We start from the raw sequence: 27,167 nt of genomic DNA, 5'->3' as shown, positions 1-27,167 counted from the left end.
TGCGCATGACTGTTAGCAAATATCATGGAAGCCAAATGATATAATCAGGACTTAATTAAGATATTTAAATCATGTTACCACCTGTTTCATAACATCCCTTTGCTCACCCAAACTTACTTGTCGAAAATGTATAGATCTTTCTCTTTCTTTCTCTCTCTTTCTCTCTCTTTTTATACCCATCAATTCCCTGCCTGAAAATGTGCGGGATCCATTTTCCAGCCAGTATCACCTATTTTAAGGCTGAAAATTAGACTAATCTGATCTCAGATTTATTGATAATGTTGCAGTTGTTGAGCAGAATAGATGTATTATACAGCTGCTAATGATTTTGTAAATAAACTTTTTAGTTCAAATATATAGAATAGCACATGATTCCTTGACAGGTCATTAATTTTATATTACTGTTTTTTTTGCGATGTGTTTCAGGTTACAATCCCACGAGGCAAAGATGGCTTTGGCTTCACCATTTGCTGCGATGCTCCTGTTCGTGTGCAAGCAGTAGACCCAGGCAAGATATTTACACTTTGGTGGTGGTTTAGGCAAAATGAAAAATCACATCTCCTCTTGCTTTACTTACCTAAATATGCTGTGTAGACTCTGTGTCTCTAATAAGAGTTACAGTATCAGTGATTTGTTTGTATCGTTCAATTTAAATACAAATACTTTGTACTTCATTGGAAAAGGTTTTTAATCATTTTAAATGTGCCGATATTATAAAATGATTTTGGCAGTACTATTCTTGTTTTACTTATGATTCTATGTTAATCCACAACCATAACAATCAGGCTAAGCTCAACGCTATCCTTTAGCAGGGACGTGCAGATATACATGGATGTGTTTAACATTGAGTCTTGCCTTTTTATATCAGATTTTACTTTGACAGTGCTTTTCTACATTTCTGATTTTTCTTTTCACAATTTATTTCTAAACTTCTGATAAAAGGATTGTTTTAGTTTGCCTTTAAAATGCTGCATGCAAATGAAGCTGATTGAATATCTGTTCAGTTCATGTAATCACACATTCTTAATCAGTGCAGTTTTGTTTTTCTTAGGTGGCCCAGCTGATCGAGCAGGGTTACAATCATTAGATACTCTGTTACAGCTGAATGGACAGCATGTGGAACAATGGAAATGTGTGGAGTTGGCTCATGCAATAAGGTAAAACCTATTTAAATAAAGTAAGATGGTAGTATTTTAAATTGTTTGTCATTAATCAGATGAGTACAAACATCATTTGTCAACTAAGAACCAAATTCATCTTAAAGGCTTTATACAATTGGATAAATATTTTGAATAATGACACAGTGAAGTATGACATAGTGAATAATGACATAGTGAACTCAGAGAGTTGTTAACCTGTGGAATTCTCTACCGCAGAGAATTGTTGATGCCAGTTAATTGGATATATTCAAGAGGGAGTTAGATATGGCCCTTACGGCTAAAGGGATCAAGGGGTATGGAGAGAAAGCAGGAAAGGGGTACTGAGGCGAATGATCAGCCATAATCTTATTGAATGGTGGTGCAGGCTCAAAGGGCTGAATGGCCTACTCCTGCACCTACTTTCTATATTTCTATGATCAAGAAGAAAATGATAATTCCTTATTTTAAATTTTCACATACAAACAATGTTACACTATATTACACCAACACCAGATCCAGAAATTTAAAAAAATATTATCCAATAACTCAATTCCATCTTTGTCTAATATTCAACAGGATTATAAGAATCATGCTCGTCATTTACCTATCCCAGTACTCCTGCAATATGTATCCCCAGTGGTTACAGCTTAGGAGATGAAAAGTTGCTAAGCTTTAACTGAGGACACTTCAGATGGCCATGGTGGGCAATCCCAAGCAACTATGGACCTTGAGGTCCTGGCTGCAGACTGAAGCATCTTAGAATGGACCGGGAGAGTCTGGCCCAGCTGGATATGCGGCACTAACAAGGGCACTGGCGGAATGATTGGCAGGGAAGCAGGCATGCTGTCAATCTGAGAGGATAGCAGGCACCTCTCCCATGGAGCCAATGCCACTCTCCTAGGACTGCACCTCAAAACTCCTACTGCTCTGTGCAATAACAGAGTGCAGGAGTGATGTGACGCTCTGGTAGCCCCTATCAACATTGTTCCCCCCGCCCGGCCCAGAGCTAAGATGGCAGGCATCTGAGCTACCACAGCAGCAGTGCGAGCTGGCTTCCACAGGATACAGGATGTGCAGGTGGACTAGGCCTCCACCAATTGCAGCCACTTGCCACAAGTTGCACGCGACCTTCTCCTGCAACAAAGAAAGGAGTACATTACTGACAGCCTTGAGAGGTGTTGAGAGTATATGCTTGTCGTGGTGGAATACTTCGTATGTTGTGCGTAATGTGTAATGTGTGAGGAAGTGATGGTTGCATTAATGCTGAGAGTAGGTGATGAGTGTTAGTAGAAGGTGAAGTGCGGTGCAGTGATTGGAGGAGAGTGAACACAAGAGTGGGAGGGTAATATTGTAAGTAGTGAGCTTGCAGGTGGAGATGTGAGCAGAGAATGAAAGAGCTGAGAGTTGGGATTCTTACCTTGATAACTCTGATGAGATCATTAAACTTCTTTCTACAATCCAGCCATCTCTTGGGAGCTAAGCTCCTGACATTAACCTCCGATGCAACCGCATCCCAGTGGTGACAGAGGTGTTGCCTGGAGGGCTATCTGCCCTCTGGGGGAACAGGATCTCCTTCCCTCTGTCTGCTGCCTGGACTAGGGTGTCTAATACATCATTGGATAACCTGAAGGCCTGATCTGCAGGTCATGCAACCATGCTTCTTCAGAGGCGTCCTTCCTGCCTGCAGCCAGAGTGCACCTCCCATTTTAAGTGCTGTTGACTGCCTTTAAGTGGCATCAGTCAAGCCCATTTCCCATTCCCCCCCCCCCCCCCACCGCCCCATAAACAGGGGGGCAGCTAATGACTAGCGTCAGTAGCGTGGCTGCCTGCCTGACTCATTAGAATGAGCTGGCAGCACCAATTTCACATGGTCCCTAGGAATTTCGAGGCCATGGTTTGATTATGATACTTCCTGCAATGAGTGGCATGCTATTAGTTTTTTCTCTGGAGTAAACTTCCAGCAAATCATCATTTGGAATGTTAGTTTATTTTAGTTTATCCCTCAGCTTCAATCCCATCTAATACTTTTGCTGTTATAATACTGGGAATATTTCTGAATGTTGTGTTCGGCTTCTACAGCTACACACATTTCTAGAGGGTCCCATTGGTTTCACTCACCATTCCCTTTAGAAGCTTTGTAGTTTGTTTTTCTTAATTATTTCATTTTGTGTTTTTAATCCATTCAGGCTCATCTTTCTCAAGTTTATGTTTTCTAGTCCTTGGTATGCACTTAACCTACATACTTTGTGGTACGTACTTTAAGATGGTGTATTTGTCTTCATGGTATATGATATAGGGCTCAATTTCCCCAGTGATTTATGCCGTTTTTTGGAGCAGGCAGCTTTTTTTGGCCTAGGTTTAAAAGCCACAGTTTCCCCAATCAATTTGCACCGGCGTAACTCAGTTACGATTTTTTAAGGTAAGTTTTTTTTTCTGCCACCCGCGCCAATTCTGGCAATTTAGGCAAGTTTGGCCAGCTGAGAGTTACTCCAGTTCTGCTTAGGCCAGTGTATGTGGCCTCTGCAGAAAAACCTTCTGGAGAATTAAAGAAATCGGCACAGGTAAGTGTAGCAGATGCCTGGACAGCAGCAGCAGGAAAGGTAAGAGAAGAGGGGGAGAGAGAGATGGGAGGAAGGGGAGAGAGAGGTGGGGGGAGGGAGAGGGTATTGGGGGGAAGCCTTTCGGGTGTAGTTAGGTGCAGGGACTGGGAGATCGGAGGCCCATTCGGCCTAGGATAGGAACGGGGTAGCAGACCAGGAGACTATTCGGCCTGGGATAGGGGCAGGAGAGCGGACCGGGAGGCCACTCGGCCTGGGCTAGGGGCAGGGTAGCGGACCGGGAAGGCACTCGGGCCTAGGTCGGGCAGAGGAACGGACCGGCAAGCATTTCGGCCAGGGCTAGGGGCGGGGGAGCGGACTGGGAGACCACTCGGCCTGGGATAGGGGCAGGAAAGCGGACCGGGAGGCCACTCGGCCTGGGCTAGGGGCGGGGGAGCGGACCGGGAAGGCACTCGGGCCTAGGTCGGGCAGAGGAACGGACCGGCAAGCATTTCGCCCAGGGCTAGGGGCGGGGGAGCGGACTGGGAGACCACTCGGCCTGGGATAGGGGCAGGAAAGCGGACCGGGAGGCCACTCGGCCTGGGCTAGGGGCGGGGGAGCGGACCGGGAAGGCACTCGGGCCTAGGTCGGGCAGGGGAACGGACTGGCAAGCACTTCGGCCAGGGCTAGGGGCGGGGAGTGGGACCGGCTTTAATAATTGGAGGTAAGTTGCTGCAATATATTTTAATGTGCTTTTAAATTGATGCAATGTGTTTTAATGTGTTGGGAGCTGGTTGTATGCTTCACTTTGCAGCCTCAGCCCGCATTGTGTCCCTGGTTACCATGGCAACCCGATCTTTTTGGCACAGATCAAGGCTCCACCCCCAAAACTAAAGGAGAGGTTAGGCCACGCCAAAATGAAGAAATCCAACGGGGAAACTTAGAACAGTTTTTTTTGACATACTGAGGCCCCCAAAAAACGGGCATAACTCTTCAAGTAGCCAAAAAAAAGCTTTGGGGAAAATTGAGCCCCTAATTTTATCAGAAATACATAACCTAAAGATATCCTGTGGAACAGTTTTGGTGCTTTTATTGCTTCAAATATTCAAACGTGAATTGCATCACCGAAGTAAACTATTGCGGATACTACGCTGAAGATTGAATTGCTTCACTGAGGTTTCCAATACAATTAGTTGCATTGGACAGTAAAGGGTTAATTAACAGATGGAAAATAATGAACTGATCAGCACAGTTCCCCAATATCCACTACCAGCTGGTGAGGCTCTGTGCCAGAAGTGCACAAGCAGAAAATTTACCTTTTAAGTATCATCCTGTGCTTGTTTTTAATGCTATGTTATTTGCTTCTTTTACAGAAACTGTCACAGTCAGATCATTGTCTTAATCTGGCGTCTTGTTCCTCAGTTCAAACCCAGCTTTGAACGCATGATTAGAAAACCATCTTACAAATCAAATCATGATTTGCAGTCTCCACCCAACAAACGTGAGAAGAACTGTAGTAACCCATCAGGTCCTATGGATCACAGAGAAAGTTGCCATTTTGTCTATGATGGTACTGATGGAGTTATACTGAACAGCTGGGAGCGACGTGAGGAGTTTGACAAGTGTCCACAGAATGGGCCTATGGTCTCAAATGTCGGATCTGAGGGAGACAATATTCTCATACTTTCACCAATAAAACACGTCAGCCAGGTATGCACCTTATGAAAAGAAAGTTGGCTCATTTGATAAAGTTGCATGCTACAAATATTGGAATATTTTACTTGGATTATAATAACAACAACTCTCATTTATAATATATTTAACAAAGAGAAACATCCTGGGGCTGAAATTCAGCTCCCTAAAAAGGCCACTTAATGCCTGAAAGCAGCGGAGTCAAGCGGCCGCCGACTTCCGGTCCAATGGCTGCCAGCTCAAATTCATCTTGGGGGTTTTTATGATGGTCCCCACTTCTGCCCCGTTGCTGCCAATCATCCTAAGTACATCATCAAAGGGCGCACCGTCGATCTCCCGCACCCCTCGCGAAATTTAGCTGCAAAAATCATAAATCCGCCGTGCGGTGCCCCCGACAGCCTTTTCTGTCGGTGCACCTTCCTTTCACTCTGTGAGCCATGGCAGCGCGGCGGCCCTTCAAGGGGAGGGTGCACTGCAACGGCCGCCATGTTTTTTTTTTGCCAGCCGACTTCTTGATCGGCCAGACAACTATGCCCCCGGGTTCGGTCGGTCCGCCAATAGGCAGCCTGGCACCCCCTCTTGGGTGCCAGGCCGCTGGCCCGGCCGAAGCATTACCCTGGTGGCCCAGTGGGCCGAACATAAACAATCGCTGCTTCTCTCCCCTTTAAGTGAGGGGAAAGACCTGGTGACGCACACGCGCACTGACGTCCTCACCGCTCCGCTGCTGATTGACAGCGGTGGTGACTCCGTCCCACCTCCACTCCTGCCCCTCTCGAGTACTTACCGCCCCACTCCTGCCCCTCTCGAGTACTTACCGCCCCACTCCTGCCCCTCTCGAGTACTTACCGCCCCGCTCCTGCCCCTCTCGAGTACTTACCGCCCCACTCCTGCCCCTCTCGAGTACTTACCGCCCCACTCCTGCCCCTCTCGAGTACTTACCGCCCCACTCCTGCCCCTCTCGAGTACTTACCGCCCCACTTCCGCCCCCAGTATGACCGACTTCCGGTCCGCCGGAAAAAAAACGACAAAGAGCTGAATCTCGCAAAAGAGGCCACCTCATCAGAAACTGTGGTAAAAGCACTTCAAAAGCGCTAGGTGCGACCCGTTTCGGGCGGGGCTGAATGAATTTTGGCTCCCCCCCCCCCTGCCCCCAAGTCACTTCACAGAAGTGTAATCACCGAGCCAAAGAACAAAATATTAGAAGGTGTGTCTAAATGTCAAGTCAAAGTGGTGGATTTTAAGGAGGATCTTAAAGGAGGCGGAGAGGTATTGAGGTTTAGGGAGGGAGTTCAAGTTCATGGGGCCTAGATGATTGAAGGCATGACCATCAATGGTGGGGCGAAGGGAGTGGGAGATTCAGAAGAGGCTAGACTTGGAGGAACGCAGTGCTCTTCTTCACTGGCAACAGTGATAGGGAGGGGTGAAGCCATAAAGGGATTTGAACACGAAGATGAGAATTTTAAATTTGAGGCGTCGGGAGACTAGAAGCCAAAGTATGTCAGCAAGCCTGGGGCTGATAGGTGAGTGGAACTTGGTGCAGGGTCGCAGGATACAGACAGCAGATTTTAGAGGCAGTGAAATTTATGGAGGGTACAGGATGAGAGGCTGGCCACGAGAGTATTGGATAGCTGAGTCTGGAGGTGACAAAAGCAGGGGTGAGAATTTTGGCGGCAGATGGGCTAATGCAGGGGTGGAGACATACAAACATATGAAAATATCTAACAAGAGAAGCACTAGCTGCTCCATTCAGTCCATCCAATATAGTAAGGCAGCTCTCTACTCACCAGGCGTCATGTGAAAAAACATAAAACCCAAAGCCAATTAGGGGAAATTGCTCTCGGAAATTAAAACTAGTCCAGGAGATCCTATTGACTATGGTCAAGACTGGCAATGTTAGAAAGGTGCACTAGGCGGTGCTCAAGATGGAGACGATATGGGGTCAGAAACTCCGCTCTGAGTTACATACGATGCAGAGTTGTGAACCGTCTTTCAGTTAATAGGGACTGTGGGTTTGTCTGTGGAAGCAAAATTTTGTGCTGGACACAAGGAAAAATATCTGGAACTTATCAAAATGGTAGCAATTCCAAGGTTTAAAGTTTGAATATTATGGGTTGAATGTTGCAATTTCACTTCACTCAACTGAATCACATGATCAAACTAAGTCATGGTAATTTTACTGCTTATGTGGTTTCTTCTCAGATTCTGAGGCCAGTACCTCAAGAAAACCATGCCATTTATGGTAAGTGTTTAAGATTAATTATTAATGTAATCTCCTGATGGACAATATTATATTTTAGTCTATAACTAGAAGCTGTAGGCCATCAGTAATTTATTTTGTGCAGCAAGCTAAAGCAGGCGTAGGACACAGAGCCTGACATTGATAGTGGGGAAAATGTTGGAATCAATTATTAAAGATGTAATAACAGCGCATTTGGAAAGCAGTGACAGGATCGGTCCAAGTCAGCATGGATTTATGAAAGGGAAATCTTCTAGAATTTTTTGAGGATGTAACTAGTAGAGTGGACAAGGGAGAACCAGTGGATGTGGTGTATTTGGACTTTCAAAAGGCTTTTGACAAGGTCCCACACAAGAGATTGGTGTGCAAAATTAAAGCACATGGTATTGGGGGTAATGTATTGATGTGGATAGAGAACTGTTTGGCAGACAGGAAGCAGAGAGTAGGAATAAACGGGTCCTTTTCAGAATGGCAGGCAGTGACTAGTGGGGTACCGCAAGGTTCACTGCTGGGCTCCCAGTTATTTACAATATACATTAATGATTTAGACAAAGGAATTGAATGTAATATCTCCAAGTTTGCAGATGACACTAAGCTGGGTGGCAGTGTGAGCTGTGAGGAGGATGCTAAGAGGCTGCAGGGTGACTTGGACAGGTTAGGTGAGTGGGCAAATGCATGGCAGATGCAGTATAATGTGGATAAATGTGAGGTTATTCACTTTGGTGGCAAAAACAGGGAGGCAGAATATTATTTGAATGGTGACAGATTAGGAAAAGGGGAGGTGCAACGAGACCTGGGTGTCATGGTACATCAGTCATTGAAAGTTGGCATGCAGGTACAGCAGGCGGTGAAAAAGGCAAATGGCATGTTGGCCTTCATAGCGAGAGGATTTGAGTATAGGCGCAGGGAGGTCTTACTGCAGTTCTACATGGCCTTGGTGAGGCCACACCTTGAATATTGTGTACAGTTTTGGTCTCCTAATCTAAGAAAGGACATTCTTGCTATTGAGGGAGTGCAGCGAAGGTTCACCAGGCTGATTCCCGGGATGGCAGGACTGACATATGAAGAAAGACTGGATCGACTAGGCTTATATTCACTGGAATTTAGAAGAATGAGAGGGGATCTCATAGAAACATATAAAATTCTGACGGCATTGGATAGGTTAGATGCAGGAAGAATGTTCCCGATGTTGGGGAAGTCCAGAACCAGGGGTCACAGTCTAAGGATAAGGGATAAGCCATTTAAGACCGAGATGAGGAGAAACTTCTTCACTCAGCGAATTGTGAACCTGTGGAATTCTCTACCACAGAAAGTTGTTGAGGGCAGTTCGTTAGGTATATTCAAATGGGAGTTAGATGTGGCCCTTATGGCTAAAGGGATCAAGGGGCATGGAGAGAAAGCAGGAATGGGGTACTGAAGTTTCATGATCAGCCATGATATTGAATGGTGGTGCAGGCTCGAAGGGCCGAATGGCCTACTCCTGCACCTATTTTCGATGTTTCTATGAGACTAGAGCTTAATGTTTAAAGCAAATAAGATTTATTCATCCATGGCAGTTGTGTTTTTAAGTGCAGCGATGAACAAAATAGTAACAGGGATTACTTTCCAGCATACATCCTCTTACTCTCAGCTCCTTCCTCTCCAACTTCTCCTCTAACTGAACGATTTCCCTGCCTTTCATCCTTCCATGCTGGGGTTCGTTCCTGTTTGACGTTATTTGCCTTTAAAGATTTTTTAAAGCTATACCGTCTTGCCTTGGTCATTCTGACATTTTATACAATTTCTTAAAACTATATCTTTATCGTGGATACAGAGCCCTCAAAAGCCAATGGCTCACATATTGTCCCTCTCATTCAGTTACATTAGTTACATCACAGTCCCTCAATGTCACATACTGATTAACCTGGGTGAGATATGGAATGCATTGCTATTGCTTCTGTCATGATGTCCCACGAGTGATTCAAAAATGAATGGTAACATGGCGAAGGGAGTCATTTTTTTAAAATTCTGCTTTCTGTGAATTTTTTGCTCAGTAAGATGTTGATTTTGAGGTATACAGTAACAACAGCTTGGGTTTATTGTAGGTTATTTGTAAACGTTCCTTTTTCAGAATTATGTTATATACATATATTTTATATATGTATGTATGTATCTAGCAAGTGAGGAAATAACATCATGAGGAAAATTGTTTAAGCAATTTGCTTGATTTTATGATCCTTGTTGCTTCAGTAATAATAGCTTTGGGAAAAAAAGGACTTGATTGGTTGATTTTGTGATAGTTGCCGGTTATTGATTCATCCCTTTTTTTATTTGGAATGGAACTGGTTAATGATTGGTTCATATTTCGTCAGTGGAATGTTTGAGGCTATCAGCATCATTAACTTAAAGGACAGTGGTTTCAGAATAGTTTGCCGTACAGATTTGTGAAGCTTTTGTTGTGTGATGCTATTGATGTGTGTTAGGCATATGATGTCTCATAACACAGTCGTGCTGTTACATCCGCCTTAAAAGATTTAACTCCAAGCCGTATGAAGGGGTATCTTCAGGAGGCAGAGTAAAGTTTGTAACTGCTATAAATGTATGTCACGACCAATATTCCTTCACGCATTCACTATTTAGTAAATGTGGTTGGCAGTTTTTAGCAGTGGACAGGTGGGGGTTTGCATAATGCATTAGTCACCACAAAAGAAGACTCTCAATTTTGTTCTGCCTATTTAGGTGTCAGCTTTGGCTCAGTGATAGCGACTCAGCTCTGAGTCAGAAGGTTGTGGATTTAAGCCCTACTGCAGAAACTTGGGCACATAATCGAGAGTGGTACCAGTGTAGAGCTGATAAACTACTGCATTGTTGGAGGTGCCATCTTTCGGAGGCGATGTTAAATCGAGGTTTCATCTGCCTTCTCGGGTGGATGTAAAATATACCATTAAACTATTTAACGAAGAGCAGGGTGTTGTCCTGACCAATGTTTAGCCCTCAACCAGCATCACTAAAACACATTATCTGTTCATTTTTTTTCATTGCTGTTTGTGGTACCTTGCTGTGTGCAATTTGTTTGACATAATTCCCTACAGTGATTACTCTTCAAAAGTACTTCATTAACTGTAGATCACTCTTGAGACATCCTGAGATCATGAAAAGTACTACATAAATGCAAGTTCTTCTTCATTATGGAGTTGAGGTAGAAAATCAACCATGATATTGAATGGTGGAGCAGGCTCAAGGGGCCGAATGGTCTATTCATCCTAATTCTTAAGTTCTTATTATCAAAGGGATTAGAGAGCTGGGGTGTGCTGGGAGCATTATTCATGGATGGGATTGCCAGCTCAGGATGGCGGGTATGGGTCAAAATGATTATTTGCCTGGTGGCACACGGTGTTTTAATTTCAGTGGGATCAGCAAGGGTAAATTACTTTACAGCAAAATTGTGAATTAATAACCCTGAAATCACGGTTTCTTCTTCCCACGGGCGTTCGACTAAAAATAGGAGAAAAGATGCACACTTACCTTTTGGTCGAATGCTCACCAGAGATTCCGGACACGAGGGCTCCTCTTCTTATGCAATAGAGCGCATTCACTTTGGGATGTCCGCAGGAGTCATGTGGGCCTGGACACCCAATCACGGTAAAGTATTTTCTCATTCATAGTAATAGGAATTTCGTAAGTCCGAAACTCCTATTACTATGAATGAGAAACACTACATAAAAAATAAAAAAAAGCACTTCACATAAATACAATATAGAAATTAAAGTTGATAGAAATGTTTTTGAAAAAAAAAATTGCCGATTTTTAAAAAAAAGATTTAATTATGGTTTAAAATAAAATTACCTGAGTGGGCAGAGTTTTTAACATATATATTTTTTTTAATTTTATTTTTATATGTTTTTGATATGTTTTAAAAAGGTAAAAGTGCTGGTAAAAGTAGGCTATGTGCCTGCTTTTACCAGGCTCAAGAGTTTTAAGGACATTCGCAGGGCAAGAGATGGGCAAATAGCCCAATCTCTGCCATGGGAATGTCCTTGCTGCCGAGATGCGTTGGATCTGTCAAGCCAGAAACTTGACGGATCGGAAAAGCCAGTTTTTGGCACATGCGCATTTTCGCGCCAAAAACCGGCTTTTGCGATGCCTTCTTGTGTCCATACATACTCCGTACCGACCCAGAGAGGCTGGGATTTCAGGGCCAATGAATCTAACTAAGCATGAACTCATGGAAAATAGCCTCAGTTTACATGACAAAGTCCAAGGGTGACAGAAAAACGACTTCAAGGCTAAGGACCGGATTTTCGGCTTTTGGGGTTTTTCGGCGAAAATGGGAGCGATACACGAAACTTCCCATTTTCGCTGCACTACCATTTTTAGGCCGAACTTTCGGCCTTTACGCATCGGTAAGGGAGGCGTTGCAAAACGCGAGTTTCAGCAACTTTAGTCCGGGGTCGTTTGCCTTGGGAGGGGGAAATAAACATTCCAAAAACATTTACAAGACCCTTAACTATCTATTTGCTGCAAAAAAATAAAAACTTTAACTTGCCTTTTTTGCAGATTTTCATACCACTGCTGGTGGGGTGGCACCGACAAGTTTGACCTGTCGCTATTCTGGGCGCGGCGTATTGGTCGGGAGAGTGCCGAAAGTCGATCGCAAACGCAATCGGCGTCACTGCACGTCGGCACATCTCTCCCCTGGCGGTACTTGGAAGCACTGCTGCAAACAGGCACCAGAGGATCCCACCAGAGGGCTTTGCGATCGGGTTTTCGCCGCGGAGGGTCAAATCGCGGCAAAAACCCGGTCGCAAACCTCGAAAATCCAGCCCTTTGGGTGGGTTTTCCAAAACCGCCAAAGATATTAAGTTACCTTCAAAATTCTATCACAGTTGACAAAGGTAGAACTAATTGTGCTGACGCCACCCTGTGGCATTGATGGAGAAATACAGTCCAAGACACAGAGAGGGACAATACTGGCACCAATACTCCAGCATTGCATTTACGCAGAAATTATGCTGAGATTTACGCCAGTTTCTCTGCTGATCTTGCCGATGGCAACTTATGTAGAGCTCTTTTCCCTACGCTAGGAAACTAGAGTAAAATGAACTAAACAGATGAACAGTGAAGAGCTGCTCCTCCATTTTATGTGCAGAATTCTATATACCTAGTATGGAATTACTTATGTGTGTTTATATTTATCTACCTGCAGTGGATAAGGAAAAAAATGCTAATATTTATTTTTCAGAATCCAATCCGAAACAATTAACTATATTTGAGGAGACTTCTTACAAAAATCTGTTGAGGCTGCGACATTGCTTTGAATGCAATTCAATAAAAGCGTTGTCATTATATAGCTATTAGAGTGCTTTCTTCTTTGCCCAGTCATTAGAACATAAAGAAATATTACCAGGAGCAGGCCATATCGCCCCTGGAGTCTACTTCACCATTCAATAAGATCATGGCTGATCATCTACCTCAACTCCCCTTTCCCGCCCTATCCTCATACCCCTTCATTCCCCTAGTGTCCATAAATCTATCGAGTTGGAGCAGCGCGAGTCCGGGGTTGGTGAGGCCTATAAAAGGCCCAGCGGGAGAGTGAGGTGGCGGCAGTTGGAGCAGCGCGAGTCCGGGGTTGGTGAGGCCTATAAAAGGCCCAGCGGGAGAGTGAGGCGGCGGCAGTTGGAGCAGCGCGAGTCCGGGGTTGGTGAGGCCTATAAAAGGCCCAGCGGGAGAGTGAGGCGGCGGCAGTTGGAGCAGCGCGAGTCCGGGGTTGGTGAGGCCTATAAAAGGCCCAGCGGGAGAGTGAGGCGGCGGCAGTTGGAGCAGCGCGAGTCCGGGGTTGGTGAGGCCTATAAAAGGCCCAGCGGGAGAGTGAAACGGCGGCAGTTGGAGCAGCGCGAGCCCGGGGTTGGTGAGGCCTATAAAAGGCCCAGCGGAGAGTGAGACGGCGGCAGTTGGAGCAGCGCGAGTCCGGGGTTGGTGAGGCGTGCTTGTGCAGCTACAGGGAGAAGGCAAAAAAGAAATAAAAAGAAACAGAAAGGTGACGTCATAGCCAAAGGGGTTAATTGATTGGCTGGTGATTGGTGAGTAGTTTTTCTTTCTTCTCTTTAACAGTGAGTAAACTTTTAACATTATTGTTGCTGATCTAAAGGTTAAGTCATGGCAGAAGAGCTCGGTCGCGTGTTATGCGACTCCAGTGTCCCTGACGACTACGTGTGCAGGAAGTGTATCCACCTCCAGCTCCTGACGGTCCGCGTTGCGGAGTTGGAGCTGAGGGTGGATTCACTCTGGAGCATCCACGATGCTGAGAATGACGTGAGTAGCACGTGTAGCGAGTTGGTCATACCACAAGAGAAGGGTCCACAGCCAGATAAGGAATGGAAGATCAGCAGGAAGAGCAGTGCAAAGAAGGTAGTGCAAGAGTCCCCTGTGGTCATCCCCCTGCAAAACAGATACACTGCTTTGAGTGCTGTTGAGGGAGATGACTCATCAGGGGAGGGCAGCAGCAGCCAAGTGCATGGCACCGTGGCTGGCTCTGTTGCACAGGAGTGGAGGAAAAAGAGTGGGAGAGCGATAGTGATAGGGGATTCAATTGTTAGGGGAATAGATAGGCGTTTCTGCGGCTGCAACCGAGACTCCAGGATAGTATGTTGCCTCCCTGGTGCAAGGGTCAAGGATGTCTCAGAGCGGGTGCAGGACATTCTAAAAAGGGAGGGAGAACAGCCAGTTGTCGTGGTACACATTGGTACCAACGACATAGGTAAAAAAAGGGATGAGGTCCTACGAAACAAATTTAAGGAGTTAGGAGCTAAATTAAAAAGTAGGATCTCAAAAGTAGTCATCTCGGGATTGCTACCAGTACCACGTGCTAGTCAGAGTAGGAATCGCAGGATAGCACAGATGAATACGTGGCTTGAGCAGTGGTGCAGCAGGGAGGGATTCAAATTCCTGGGGCATTGGAACCGGTTCTGGGGGAGGTGGGACCAGTACAAACCGGACGGTCTGCACCTGGGCAGGACCGGAACCAATGTCCTAGGGGGATTGTTTGCTAGTACTGTTGGGGAGGAGTTAAACTAATATGGCAGGGGGATGGGAACCAATGGAGGGAGACAGAGGGAAACAAAAAGGAGATAAAAACAAAAAATAGAAAGGAGATGAGAAAAAGTGGAGGGCAGAGAAACGCAAGACAAAGAACAAAAAGGGCCACTGTACAACAAAATTCTAAAAGGACAAAGGGTGTTAAAAAAACAAGCTTGAAGGCTTTGTGTCTTAATGCAAGGAGTATCCGTAATAAGGTGGATGAATTAACTGTGCAAATAGATGTTAACAAATATGATGTGATTGGGATACGGAGACGTGGCTCCAGGATGATCAGGGCTGGGAACTCAACATCCAGGGGTATTCAACATTCAGGAAGGATAGAATAAAAGGAAAAGGAGGTGGGGTAGCATTGCTGGTTAAAGAGGAGATTAATGCAATAATTAGGAATGACATTAGCTTGAATGATGTGGAATCTATATGGGTAGAGCTGCAGAACACCAAAGGGCAAAAAACGTTAGTGGGAGTTGTGTACAGACCTCCAAACAGTAGTAGTGATGTTGGGGAGGGCATCAAACAGGAAATTATGGGTGCATGCAATAAGGGTGCAGCAGTTATAATGAGTGACTTTAATATGCACATAGATTGGGCTAACCAAACTGGAAGCAATACGGTGGAAGAGGATTTCCTGGAGTGCATAAGGGATGGTTTTCTAGACCAATATGTTGAGGAGCCAACTAGGGGAGAGGCCATCTTAGACTGGGTGTTGTGTAATGAGAGAGGATTAATTAGCAATCTCGTTGTGCGAGGCCCCTTGGGGAAGAGTGACCATAATATGGTGGAATTCTGCATTAGGATGGAGAATGAAACAGTTAATTCAGAGACCATGGTCCAGAACTTAAAGAAGGCTAACTTTGAAGGTTATGAGGCGTGAATTGGCTAGGATTGATTGGCGAATGATACTTGAGAGGTTGACTGTGGATGGGCAATGGCAGACATTTAGAGACCGCATGGATGGATGGATGAACTACAACAATTGTACATTCCTGTCTGGCATAAAAATAAAAAAGCGAAGGTGGCTCAACCGTGGCTATCAAGGGAAATCAGGGATAGTATTAAAGCCAAGGAAGTGGCATACAAATTGGCCAGAAATAGCAGCGAACCCGGAGACTGGGAGAAATTTAGAACTCAGCAGAGGAGGACAAAGAGTTTGATTCGGGCAGAGAAAATGGAGTACGAGAAGAAGCTTGCAGGGAACATTAAGACGGATTGCAAAAGTTTCTATAGATATGTAAAGAGAAAAAGGTTAGTAAAGACAAATGTAGGTCCCCTGCAGTCAGAATCAGGGGAAGTCATAACGGGGAACAAAGAAATGGCGGACCAATTGAACAAGTACTTTGGTTCGGTATTCACTAAGGAGGACACTAACAACATTCCGGATATAAGAAGGGTCAGAGTGTCTAGTAAGGAGGAGGAACTGAGGGAAATCCTTATTAGTCGGGAAATTGTGTTGGGGAAATTGATGGGATTGAAGGCCGATAAATCTCCAGGGCCTGATGGACTGCATCCCAGAGTACTTAAGGAGGTGACCTTGGAAATAGCGGATGCATTGACAGTCATTTTCCAACATTCCATTGACTCTGGATCAGTTCCTATTGAGTGGAGGGTAGCCAAAGAAACCCCACTTTTTAAAAAAAGGAGGGAGAGAGAAAACAGGGAATTATAGACCGGTCAGCCTGACATCGGTAGTGGGTAAGATGATGGAATCAATTATTAAGGATGTCATAGCAGCGCATTTGGAAAGAGGTGACATGATAGGTCCAAGTCAGCATGGATTTGTGAAAGGGAAATCATGCTTGACAAATCTTCTGGAATTTTTTGAGGATGTTTCCAGTAGAGTGGACAAGGGAGAACCAGTTGATGTGGTATATTTGGACTTTCAGAAGGCTTTCGACAAGGTTCCACACAAGAGATTAATATGCAAAGTTAAAGCACATGGGATTGGGGGTAGTGTGCTGACATGGATTGAGAAATGGTTGTCAGACAGGAAGCAAAGAGTAGGAGTAAATGGGTACTTTTCAGAATGGCAGGCGGTGACTAGTGGGGTACTGCAAGGTTCTGTGCTGGAGCCCCAGCTGTTTACACTGTATATTAATGATTTAGACGAGGGGATTAAATGTAGTATCTCCAAATTTGCGGATGACACTAAGTTAGGTGACAGTGTGAGCTGCGAGGAGGATGCTATGAGGCTGCAGAGCGACTTGGATAGGTTAGCTGAGTGGGCAAATGCATGGCAGATGAAGTATAATGTGGATAAATGTGAGGTTGTCCACTTTGGTGATAAAAACAGAGAGACAGACTATTATCTGAATGTTGACAGATTAGGAAAAGGGGAGGTGCAACGAGACCTGGGTGTCATGGTACATCAGTCATTGAAGGTTGGCATGCAGTTACAGCAGGCGGTTAAGAAAGCAAATGGCATGTTGGCCTTCATAGCGAGGGGATTTGAGTACAGGGGCAGGGAGATGTTGCTACAGTTGTACAGGGCCTTGGTGAGGCCACACCTGGAGTATTGTGTACAGTTTTGGTCTCCTAACCTGAGGAAGGACATTCTTGTTATTGAGGGAGTGCAGCGAAGGTTCACCAGACTGATTCCCGGGATGGCGGGACTGACCTATCAAGAAAGACTGAATCAACTGGGCTTGTATTCACTGGAGTTCAGAAGATTGAGAGGGGACCTTATAGAAACGTTTAAAATTCTGATGGGTTTAGACAGGTTAGATGCAGGAAGAATGTTCCCAATGTTGGGGAAGTCCAGAACGAGGGGTCACAGTCCAAGGATAAGAGGTAAGCCATTTAGGACCGAGATGAGGAGAAACTTCTTCACCCAGAGAGTGGTGAACCTGTGGAATTCTCTACCACAGAAAGTTGTTGAGGCCAATTCACTAAATATATTCAAAAAGGAGTTAGATGTAGTCCTTACTACCAAGGGGATCAAAGGGTATGGCAAGAAAGCAGGAATGGGGTACTGAAGTTGCATGTTCAGCCATGAACTCATTGAATGGCAGTGCAGGCTAGAAGGGCTGAATGTCCTACTCCTGCACCTATTTTCTATGTTTCTATGATCTCTGACTGAGCATCCAAAGCCCTCTGAGGTAGAGCAATTCTTCTTTACGTATTCCTTAAAAGGGAATCAAAGTTTAGGGGAATATGTTTTGTGCAAAGTAATGCTGTTCTGTCGAAAAAGAATATTCGTATCCAGAGCCACTCTGGGACACTCCCATTGTTGATAGCACAAGAGAGGTTGATCTGGGAGGGAGCCCTGATACAGGGGACTGTGCACTGCCAAGAAAATTCATGCTTTCGAAAAAGGTCAGTCAAAATTTTCTTCTGCTAAAAAAATGCAGAAGTACTTTGAACAAAAATGACTCTCTTTAGATTTTCCTTCCTCTTTTAAGATTGATTGCTGCTCTACTTGGGGGTTGGGCTTTAAGTTCTTATTGCATATTTTTAGATCCCAATTGCAGCTTAATAATATAAAACAGCAGGAGGCATAGTTTGCCTTCTGAAGCATTTAAGTGTTTTGTCAGGAATTTCGATCAAGCTTTGGTGGGAGAACACAATCATGCACATATATAAGTGCAAAGATCCACTTGAAACAAATGCTGTATAGCATCAAAAAGATCACCAAGCAGCCTGTCAAACTTGGCCCAGGAAATGGCCTTCCCATAGTAGTCCCCAAATTTTGGATTATACGCAAACTCCTGAATTTCTTCCAAACTACAACCCAATTCGGGTTCCCAATGACGTATAGTGGACAATCTACTCAACCACTTAATGTAACTTGAGGTGCAATGGAAACTACTGAATGCTGAAAAATAAATTACTCATTGAAGTTGAATCAGGAGAATTTGTTTGCGATCTGGTGTCCTTTTCTGGCCTAATATAAGAGTTAGCTGGTATATTGACGATATTCCTCATATAGCATAAGCATGGCATGAAAGGGATGTCTGCTAACTAACCTCCCCATGGAAGGTTATAAAGCAATTTTGATACTTTGGAAAATATCCAGCAGTTATCCATATTACTAGAACAAATAGCCAGAGCAGTATGCTTAAAATCCAACACTGTTAACCACTACATTGCTGGGCTTCCATAAGCTTCTCTGTAAGGCTCACTCATTGAAACTCTGGGGGCCGAATTTGGTCAAGGCCTCCGTCCACCAAAGTGTCGTCGATGGCCGCCGAGGTACCGGACGGTACTTTTGGCGGGGTTTTCATCGCCGAGGTCCCTCGAAGGTCGGCGGGTGGCAAATCAGCGACGTACGCTTGCCAATCTGGGCAGCAGCCGGCGGGAGGTCTCATTCTCGGTGGCAGAGACGCTTGGCACCCAAGTGCCGCCGAGGATGGAGTCCGGGCCCATGGAGGGTCGAAGAGGTGAAAATAAAAATCATCACCAACAAAAAAATCACATCTGAGGACCTTCAAGGGACCCCATCCAGGTAAGTCCCTGTAAAGAAATAATTTAAAAACATTCCACTTACCTTTTTTATGGGATATTGATGCTCACAATTCAGGACAGAGCAGCCTGCACACCGCCGTCCAAACTTAATATCAGATTGGTTAATATAATACTTTATTTTATCATAAATTCTCAAATTTACCATTGTATGACATAAATGAAGGAGAACACTGAAAACATATTGCTAGAGATTGCAATTTTATCCTCAAATTGTGATTGTAACTAATTTTGAATACGTGTTAAACAACTGCAAGTAACAGAAAGGTATTTTCTATTCAAGCAATATACTCTTACCGAGTATAGAAGCGCATTTCCCAAATAAACTTATGACAAAAAATAAATCCTTTGCTGATTATTACACTGTTGAAAATATTGACAAATTCAAAAGTATATGCTAATTTGTTTTGTACATTACAAATGTGCGATGTAGTGTAAGACACAGCACATATTTGAAAATTGTGGTCTCAATTGTGCAAAGTGTTATCCAGTGCATTCTCAAATTGATGTCATTCACATTAAAACTGTAGCTTTGGATGTTATGTCGTACTTAATTCTGAAAACTCAGATCATCTTGCTGTATGTAAACTTAATGCTGGTTGTATTACTTATTTTTGTAGCAAATGTAGGCCGAAGCAGAATGCAAGGTGGCCCAGAGAGAAAACAGTCACTTATAGGATCGTCAACAGATATTCTGAAATCAACTGTACAAGCAGTGAAGAATTATGGGAATTACAGAAACTGCACAATTGTGAGATCTCATATTCCCCATGCAAACTATGGGACATGCATGACTCTTGCTCCAAAGATTTTGGTGTTCCCTCTATTTGTTCAGGTAATATTTATTGAATTCTAAATTTAATTTCAAACATCTTTTAAGGAAAACTATGGATATATTTGGTTGGTAATGCATACTGGAAGGACTATGGTAATACATTTGCATGAATTTAACAAGTTTCATAGAGTAACTTTTCTTGAAAGTCTTGAGCTGCTTGGCCATGTTTCACATTGTATCGTAGGCCAGGTTTCGCATTGTATCGTAGGCCATGTTTCACACTGTATCGTAGGCCCTGCTTCACATTGTACCGTAGGCCATATTTCACATTGTGTCGTAGGCCCTGCTTTGCATTGTGTCGTAGGCCCTGCTTTGCATTGTGTCGTAGGCCCTGCTTCGCATTGTGTCGTAGGCCCTGCTTTGCATTGTGTCGTAGGCCCTGCTTCGCATTGTGTCGTAGGCCCTGCTTCGCATTGTGTCGTAGGCTCTGCTTCGCATTGTGTCGTAGGCCCTGCTTCGCATTGTGTCGTAGGCCCTGCTTCGCAGTGTATATCTTAGGCCCTGCTATGCAGTGTATATCGTAGGCCCTGCTTCGCATTGTATATCGTAGGCCCTGCTTCGCATTGTATATCGTAGGCCATGTTTCACATGTAGCTGAGAAAGCAGGTGAACTTCTTGCCATACCAGTCTGTCCGTTGCACAGGCCAGTAATGCACCGGAATCTTTTTATGAACCCAGGAAGAACACTCTTGCTTCACCTCAAGAATAATATTTAAAAATGTCCTCATCCATTTTTTGAGTGACAACAACAACAACAACTTTTATTTTTTAGCACCTTTAACGTAGTAAAATGTCCCAAGGCGCTTCAGAGCAGTGTTATAAGACAAAAGACATAAATTTGACACTAAGCCACATAAGAAGAAATTACAGCAGATTCTTGGTCAAAGAGGTTGGTTTTAAGGAGCGTCTTAAAGGAGGAAAGTGAGGCAGAGAGGTTTAGGGAGGGAATTCCAGAGCATAGGGTCCAGGGAGCTGAAGGCACAGCCGCCAATGGTTGAGCAGTTATAGTCAGGGATGCTCGAGGGCAGAATTGGAGGAGCGCAGACATCTCATGGGGTTGTGAGGCTAAAAGAGATTACAGAGATCGGGAGGGGTTGTGACCTCTAACAGTCCCGTTAAGGCAATATGGCAAGTTAAAGAAGGCACACACATACTCTAAGGAATGGTTAATGAAGGCACACACATACACTAAGGAATGGTTAAAAAGGCACACACATACACTAAGGAATATCTGTCTCTTTGCAGGAAGTCCTATCTGGCAAGCATGCAACACTGTATTAACTTGAAAGTAACATCATTGCACAGGGCTATTTTGGGAAGTACGCCTACACTCTCTGAGGTTAGCTGTACTGGCTGCAGTGGGCAACAGCTCTCGAACATCTTCTTCTTTTCGATATGCAAATCTCAACTCACAGTTAAGAGTTTTGAAGCAAAAATCCGGACAGAGGAAATGCTTTCAGTGCCTGATTGGGTTATACTCCAGCTGAACTAGCTGCAAAAGCCACCAGAACTTTTTCTTCACTGGATGAAACTGGTGCATTTAGGCTATTGTCTGGATTTATTTTAGTAAAGTGTATTTTTTAAGTAGCTAAATCTACTTTTAAAAAATTAGGCATGGAGGATACAATTGCTAAGATACTAGTAAGTGGTAACTTAAATAATCACACCAAATTTAAGTCCAAGCTATCAAGTTGTTGCAACTAATTTCCGTTTTTATTGTTTGCAGCCCCTAGATTTGTGCAATCCAGCACGGACACTGGTCCTTTCAGAAAATGTATTGTTCCTTGATGACAGAAGTAGACCACTTAAAGTAAGTACTTATATTTTGCCATGATGAAATCAAAAGTGAGTTACTAAAAAGCATATGCTTTTTATTTATATTTTTCATATTGCTTAATTTATATAGTGTTGAAATTGCCCATCTGTGACTAGAATAATTGTGATCATTTGGAAAACCACGAACAGTTGCAAAGAACGAACTTACACTTATATCACATCTTTTAAGTCGTCCGGGCGTCTCAAAGTGCTTCACAGCCAGTAATATAGGCAAACGCGGCAGCTAATTTGCACATTATACAGTCCCACAAACATTAGTGATAAGATCAACTGTAATCTGAGGCATGTGTCTTACCATTAAACCAAGCCTGACACTAAAATAAATGATTATTTTCAAAATATTGTTCTCCCATCTTTTGAAGGTACTTAATCATACAGGGTTACGGTTCCATGGGCACTAAATTCCGTCTAGTATTTCATCAAAATAGCTATTCTTCATGTTTTAGCCTAGACATGTTGTTGTTTGCAAACTATTTAACTATGGAGAACAATCCTGTACTTCCTTGTTGTCCACATAAGTGCACTTTCCTGCAAGAGAATATTTGGGAACAGAATCTTTGGCTGATTTTCCCCCTCCCCTCTCTATGCTGATGCTGAAGACCTCACTACCACCCCTGCTGAGATCAGCTAACTCAACAGAGACCTAGAAAACAAACAGTTTAAAAAATCCAACAACTCACAAACAATCCTGAATATATAGGCGTGTGGCAAGCAAGTAGTTACATTGAAAGTGCAGTGGAGTATAGTCTCTTAAGTTGCAGATACACCCAAAGTTCCTTCAGGGAACAATTCTTCTACTTCAACTTCACTGACGAACAATATATGAGGTTACTGAGCTATATCAGCTGCTGCAGCCTCAAACCAAAACAGAGGGACATAATCTTAGAATTTGAACTCAGATGGAAATTCACAAAAAAGTTACTTTCCACCAAAATTTGTGTGAATGTGAAATTGCTCCAGAAAAACATACATGCAAAATCAACTGAAATGTCTAAAAGTGAGAAAGATACTTGCATGGGAAGTAAGCATATTATGGTATTTGGCAAAAAAGCAATGAAAGCATTAGCAGTTCTACTTATTAATTCTAATACAATGCTGCCACAGATTTGATGAACCAAGTAATGTAGTCCTGTTCTTATATTCCAACACATTCCCTGTTTTATTTCCAATCCCTGGCAGTGCAGCAAGCACGGTGATAGGAATGCTCAAATAAAGGCAATTAATGAGTTTGCATCCTCCTATATCAAAAATGGCACTGCAACTCATCTAAAAGAGAAATCTTTCCTAATTGTGTTTGCTGAAGCACGCTGAGACAATTCTGAAAATAATCTGCCACGGTCAGGTGCTTCTTATCATGACGTCTCTCCCACTCCTACCTCTAATGACATTTCTTTGTTGAAAATTCAAATTTTATTTTTGCAAGAATAAAAGTACCCATAATCGGGGATTGTGAAGACTAAAAGACTGTACTGATGATTTATATTAGAGTTGCTTAACTCAAAGCAACCTCATCTATAGAATTATATGAAGTTCCAACAGGATAAATCCTATCTGTTAATTATGGTATATTGTCATGCTGTTATTCAAATATGCACAGAAGCAGATGGGTTCTGTAAATCTCATGGGGAAAATTTGACACTTACAAAGGATACTGCGCATATTTCAGAATTATTAAATATAAAAAATACATATCTCTGAATGTTTTTAATTAGGATCAGTTCATTGCCCTATTGGTGTAATGTTGACATGTACCCCAGTATTAATGTTGAGCTCACCTTGGTGTAGCTAAGGAATCACAGTTTTTCTCAATTTTAAACATCTGAGGCCATCTTTGGGGAAAAAAAAAGTTGAAGTGTTGGGGGGAAAGAATTTTCACTGGATTGAGACAGTAATGTATTAGTCGGTTTTGGCAGCCAGTTTGCCTGAACTGTTTCAGTCCTCTGATTTTGCACTTTTCCAACTTCTGTGCCTTTACCAAATGTGTGAGCCATGTGACCAGGCAGCATGTATACATTTTGCAAACTAAGTGGAGTTGTGGCTGCATGGATGGTTCTGTAAATCGATTTGCAGAAAGTGTGAATTGGTGGATTTTCATCAGCAAACACAGATCAGCTGATTGTCCACATAAAATGCGGGCAATTGGCTTGTGTAGTATGGCTTAGTTACTCATTGCCCTCTGCAACTGCAGCAAAAATCTATACAAGTGGGCACATTTGATTAAAGAAGATGTTAGTGATAATATTAGTTAGGGGAGTCGAGGGTTATGGGGAGCGGGCAGGAAAGTGGAGTTGAGGCTAATATCAGATCAGCCGTGATCTTATTGAACGGCAGAGCAGGCTCGAGGGGCCAAATTCCCACCAACATCTGTTATCCTTCACACAATAGTTTTTTTAGTTAGTGTTTGTATTTTGATGAAATTTTAAAATATGGTTACCTGATAGATTTTTTTCAACCATATCAATGCTGCACCTTTCTTTTCTTATCTTAACTGGATTGTTTGATGATATATACGTATCTACTGCTGTCGATGCAAAATCTAAAACATCAGAAAATTTCAAATGATAAAATAAAATAAATACCCATTTTTGGGGGGAGGAGAAGCTAATTTATAGTATAGATCTGCTCTTCAAAATTGCTGAGATAGTAGTTGTAAAAAATGTGTATCATTTGCTTGGAATCAACTTTCATGTTCTGAGATGCAACTCTCCTATATAATGCCCTGTTCAGTCTATATACTATCTATTAATTTGATAGTATTTCACTTCCAATGTTGCAAAGTCATTGAATAGAACAAAATAAGTGAATATGTTTTGGCATAAGTGATGAAAATATCAATGTCATTCTTGTTACAGAGCAGCTTTTTTATTAATAGCAAAGGTCGGATAAGCACATGAAGTAGATTAATTGTCCAGTTTGAAAAAAGACTTGAACAATCTTGAAGTTATTTGTTTCAATGTATTTTGATAAGGTTTCCCATGCCTGTATGCTATACTGTAATCTTGAGCATCCAGGTTCAGCTCCTGGCTCAAACCGGCATACATGAGTTTCTCACATAGTGAGTTGTTAATCCTGGCTACATGACCAACCACAGCAAGACGTTGAAGCAAGCTTCGTATCCATCAGAAGGAAGGGAAAATGGTCAGGGTTCACGTTTGCATTGCACATTCATTCCCTACTATGGGGGATGGGTGTAGGTTGTAGAGGTACTCGTGGTCATCTGCTCAAACTCCTAGCTGGATTTCAATGAATATGTTCAAAGAGTTTATGAAAGGAATATAATAACTATGAAGTACACAGTAGAAATATCTCCTCTCTGCTAACTGTAAGAGTCCTATGTGATATGAGCTTGGGCAGACTCAATCTAGTTCCTAGTGGGCATGGGCTTACAGTATAAAACTAGCCCTAATTTAAAACTAATTGTCCATCTCACTCAGAGCAACCACAGGATAATTAGTATGGAAAATCATCATCGTCATCATAAGTGGTCCTTCGAATGAGGATGACTTGCTTCCACGAGAGTTCACAAATGTTTCAATGCAGGACCCGATGTTCCAGTCCTGAACTCCAGTTGAGGGGGTGGAAGAGGCCTGTGCGGTGAATTTTTTTTAACGTGTGGTGACCATTGCACTTCAGTCACCACACGGGCCTGACAGAGCTAGGCCTTTATCCAGTGGCAAGGGTTACCAGGACGACTGGAGACCTGTTTTGCTGCACGGACCTAGTACGCACACATATCGCAATGTGGGCTGGTCCATGCTGCCCCTGGGCCCTCGGCTCCTCTGGGCCCTGTACCCTCATTCGCCGCACCTCCGCCCATGACGTTCCAGGGCTCGGCGCTCCAGTTCTATTTATAGCCCCAACCTGCGGTGGTGTTCTCACACAGGTCGGAGTGGGCCACTGGGCAAAGAAACAGATATACAAAGATACTGTTTACTGATTTTAATGAAAATAGGAACATTAGGGAATACTCTTCTGAGATTGGAGCAGAGACACATTGTTGTGGCAAAGTAGACAAATATTTACTGTGCATCTGGCTGTGCTATACCTGACATACTGGACTTAATGCTGACATTAGATCCCTGAAATGGAAAGAGTTCCATTCGACAGCATGAACATCTCTCGATGAGCACAACTTTTTTTAAACTCTTGTATGCCCTATTTTTACAAGTATTTAAAATTTGTGTTTAATTATAAAATTGGAGCACATTCCATCCATCTGTGTAGTAACTTTGCTATTGCAGTACACCTGCTCTGTAAGCAACAAGAACTTTACCAACAGGATATTCCAGTGAGTACAAAGCCCACATCCTCTGATATCAAAGAGTAAAACTTTGATTTAAAATATGTTGTATAGATAGATTTTTGGTATGATTTAGTCCTCTGCGGAACTCTAAAGAACGTAAAATAATTTGTGTTAATGACATCAAGCCTGTGTAGGGTGGATTGCGTTGAGCTTTGTCACTGAGAAGTGCTTCGAAACATGCTGTAAATATGAAGGAGCAGACCGGAAATGCATGTGACATCAGTCCCACCTGCTTTTGTAGGAGGTCCAGCAGCATTATCTAGCTATCTAAACTGCTGAAGCCACTATAATACTTAGCAGCCCTTGTGGTTTTTAGAAACTTTAAGCTGTGAAAGGTTATGAATGTGTAGTGGGCGTGAGCCACGAAAAACAAAAGGCCACAGCTCAAAATGCTGTACTGTCTGAGTTTCCTGCAGAAAGAACTAAATGAATTAGGAAAGAGATGGCAGAGTTACAAATGGACTAATTCTTACCAGTATTTTTATTTGATGGAAGAGGAAAAGAGAGAGGACATTTTTAAATTTTATCACACAACAGTGTTGCACCATTTTAATTTGATAGATAACTGCATAACGTGTCCTGTAACATAAAGACAATGTTGTTTGTGACGCCTTATGATGGTGCTTTCTTCCTTTTATTATCTTCCTATCTACTGCTTCTGTTCTTCTGATGATCCCTTAGTTTGTCTACTTGTTTTTAAAGAAACCTAACTGTTTTGCTATGGTTGCAACCTTGGGAATGATATTTTCCCCTCTCCACAAATTTCTCCATGACTTTCATTGTTCATTCCATTTACTATGGAACCTCAATTATTCATGTGTGTTCTTCATTATCTGTGAACATTTGTACAGGAGACTTTTTTTCTTCACTCTCTGTTCTGATGTTGCTGACAAGATCAGCTAGCAGTGGAACAAATGACCTATCGGTTCATTTGCCAGCTCACAGCTTCTAGCCACTGGAACCTCCAGAAATGCTCTTCCAATGTCTGGAGTCTTATACCGTCACCTCCAGTGACCCCTCATTATTTTCTGTAGCGATGATCTTAGCAGAACTGCGG

General features: G+C 43.2%; 1 protein-coding gene across 14 annotated transcripts in view; it reads left to right on the top strand.

Annotated features, from left to right (window-relative positions):
• Positions 1–27,167, top strand: part of rgs3a (regulator of G protein signaling 3a) — a 340,299-nt gene that overhangs the window by 145,574 nt on the left and 167,558 nt on the right. For 13 of the 14 annotated variants that reach the window (XM_070862764.1, XM_070862765.1, XM_070862756.1 and 10 more), the window contains 6 exons: positions 427–508; positions 1,052–1,157; positions 5,050–5,386; positions 7,568–7,607; positions 19,757–19,971; positions 21,698–21,781. In XM_070862764.1, the coding sequence (XP_070718865.1) occupies positions 427–508; positions 1,052–1,157; positions 5,050–5,386; positions 7,568–7,607; positions 19,757–19,971; positions 21,698–21,781 (864 nt within the window). Of the gene's footprint in view, positions 1–426; positions 509–1,051; positions 1,158–5,049; positions 5,387–7,567; positions 7,608–19,756; positions 19,972–21,596; positions 21,613–21,697; positions 21,782–27,167 lie in introns of those variants that run through there. The other variant, XM_070862767.1, reaches the window with a different exon arrangement.

The sequence above is a fragment of the Pristiophorus japonicus genome, chromosome 20 (genome assembly GCF_044704955.1).
Source record: "Pristiophorus japonicus isolate sPriJap1 chromosome 20, sPriJap1.hap1, whole genome shotgun sequence".
In the NCBI taxonomy this organism is placed as follows: domain Eukaryota; kingdom Metazoa; phylum Chordata; class Chondrichthyes; family Pristiophoridae; genus Pristiophorus; species Pristiophorus japonicus.
The sequence above is the reverse complement of the archived record's forward strand: the minus strand, read 5'-3'. Positions and strand labels throughout refer to the sequence as shown.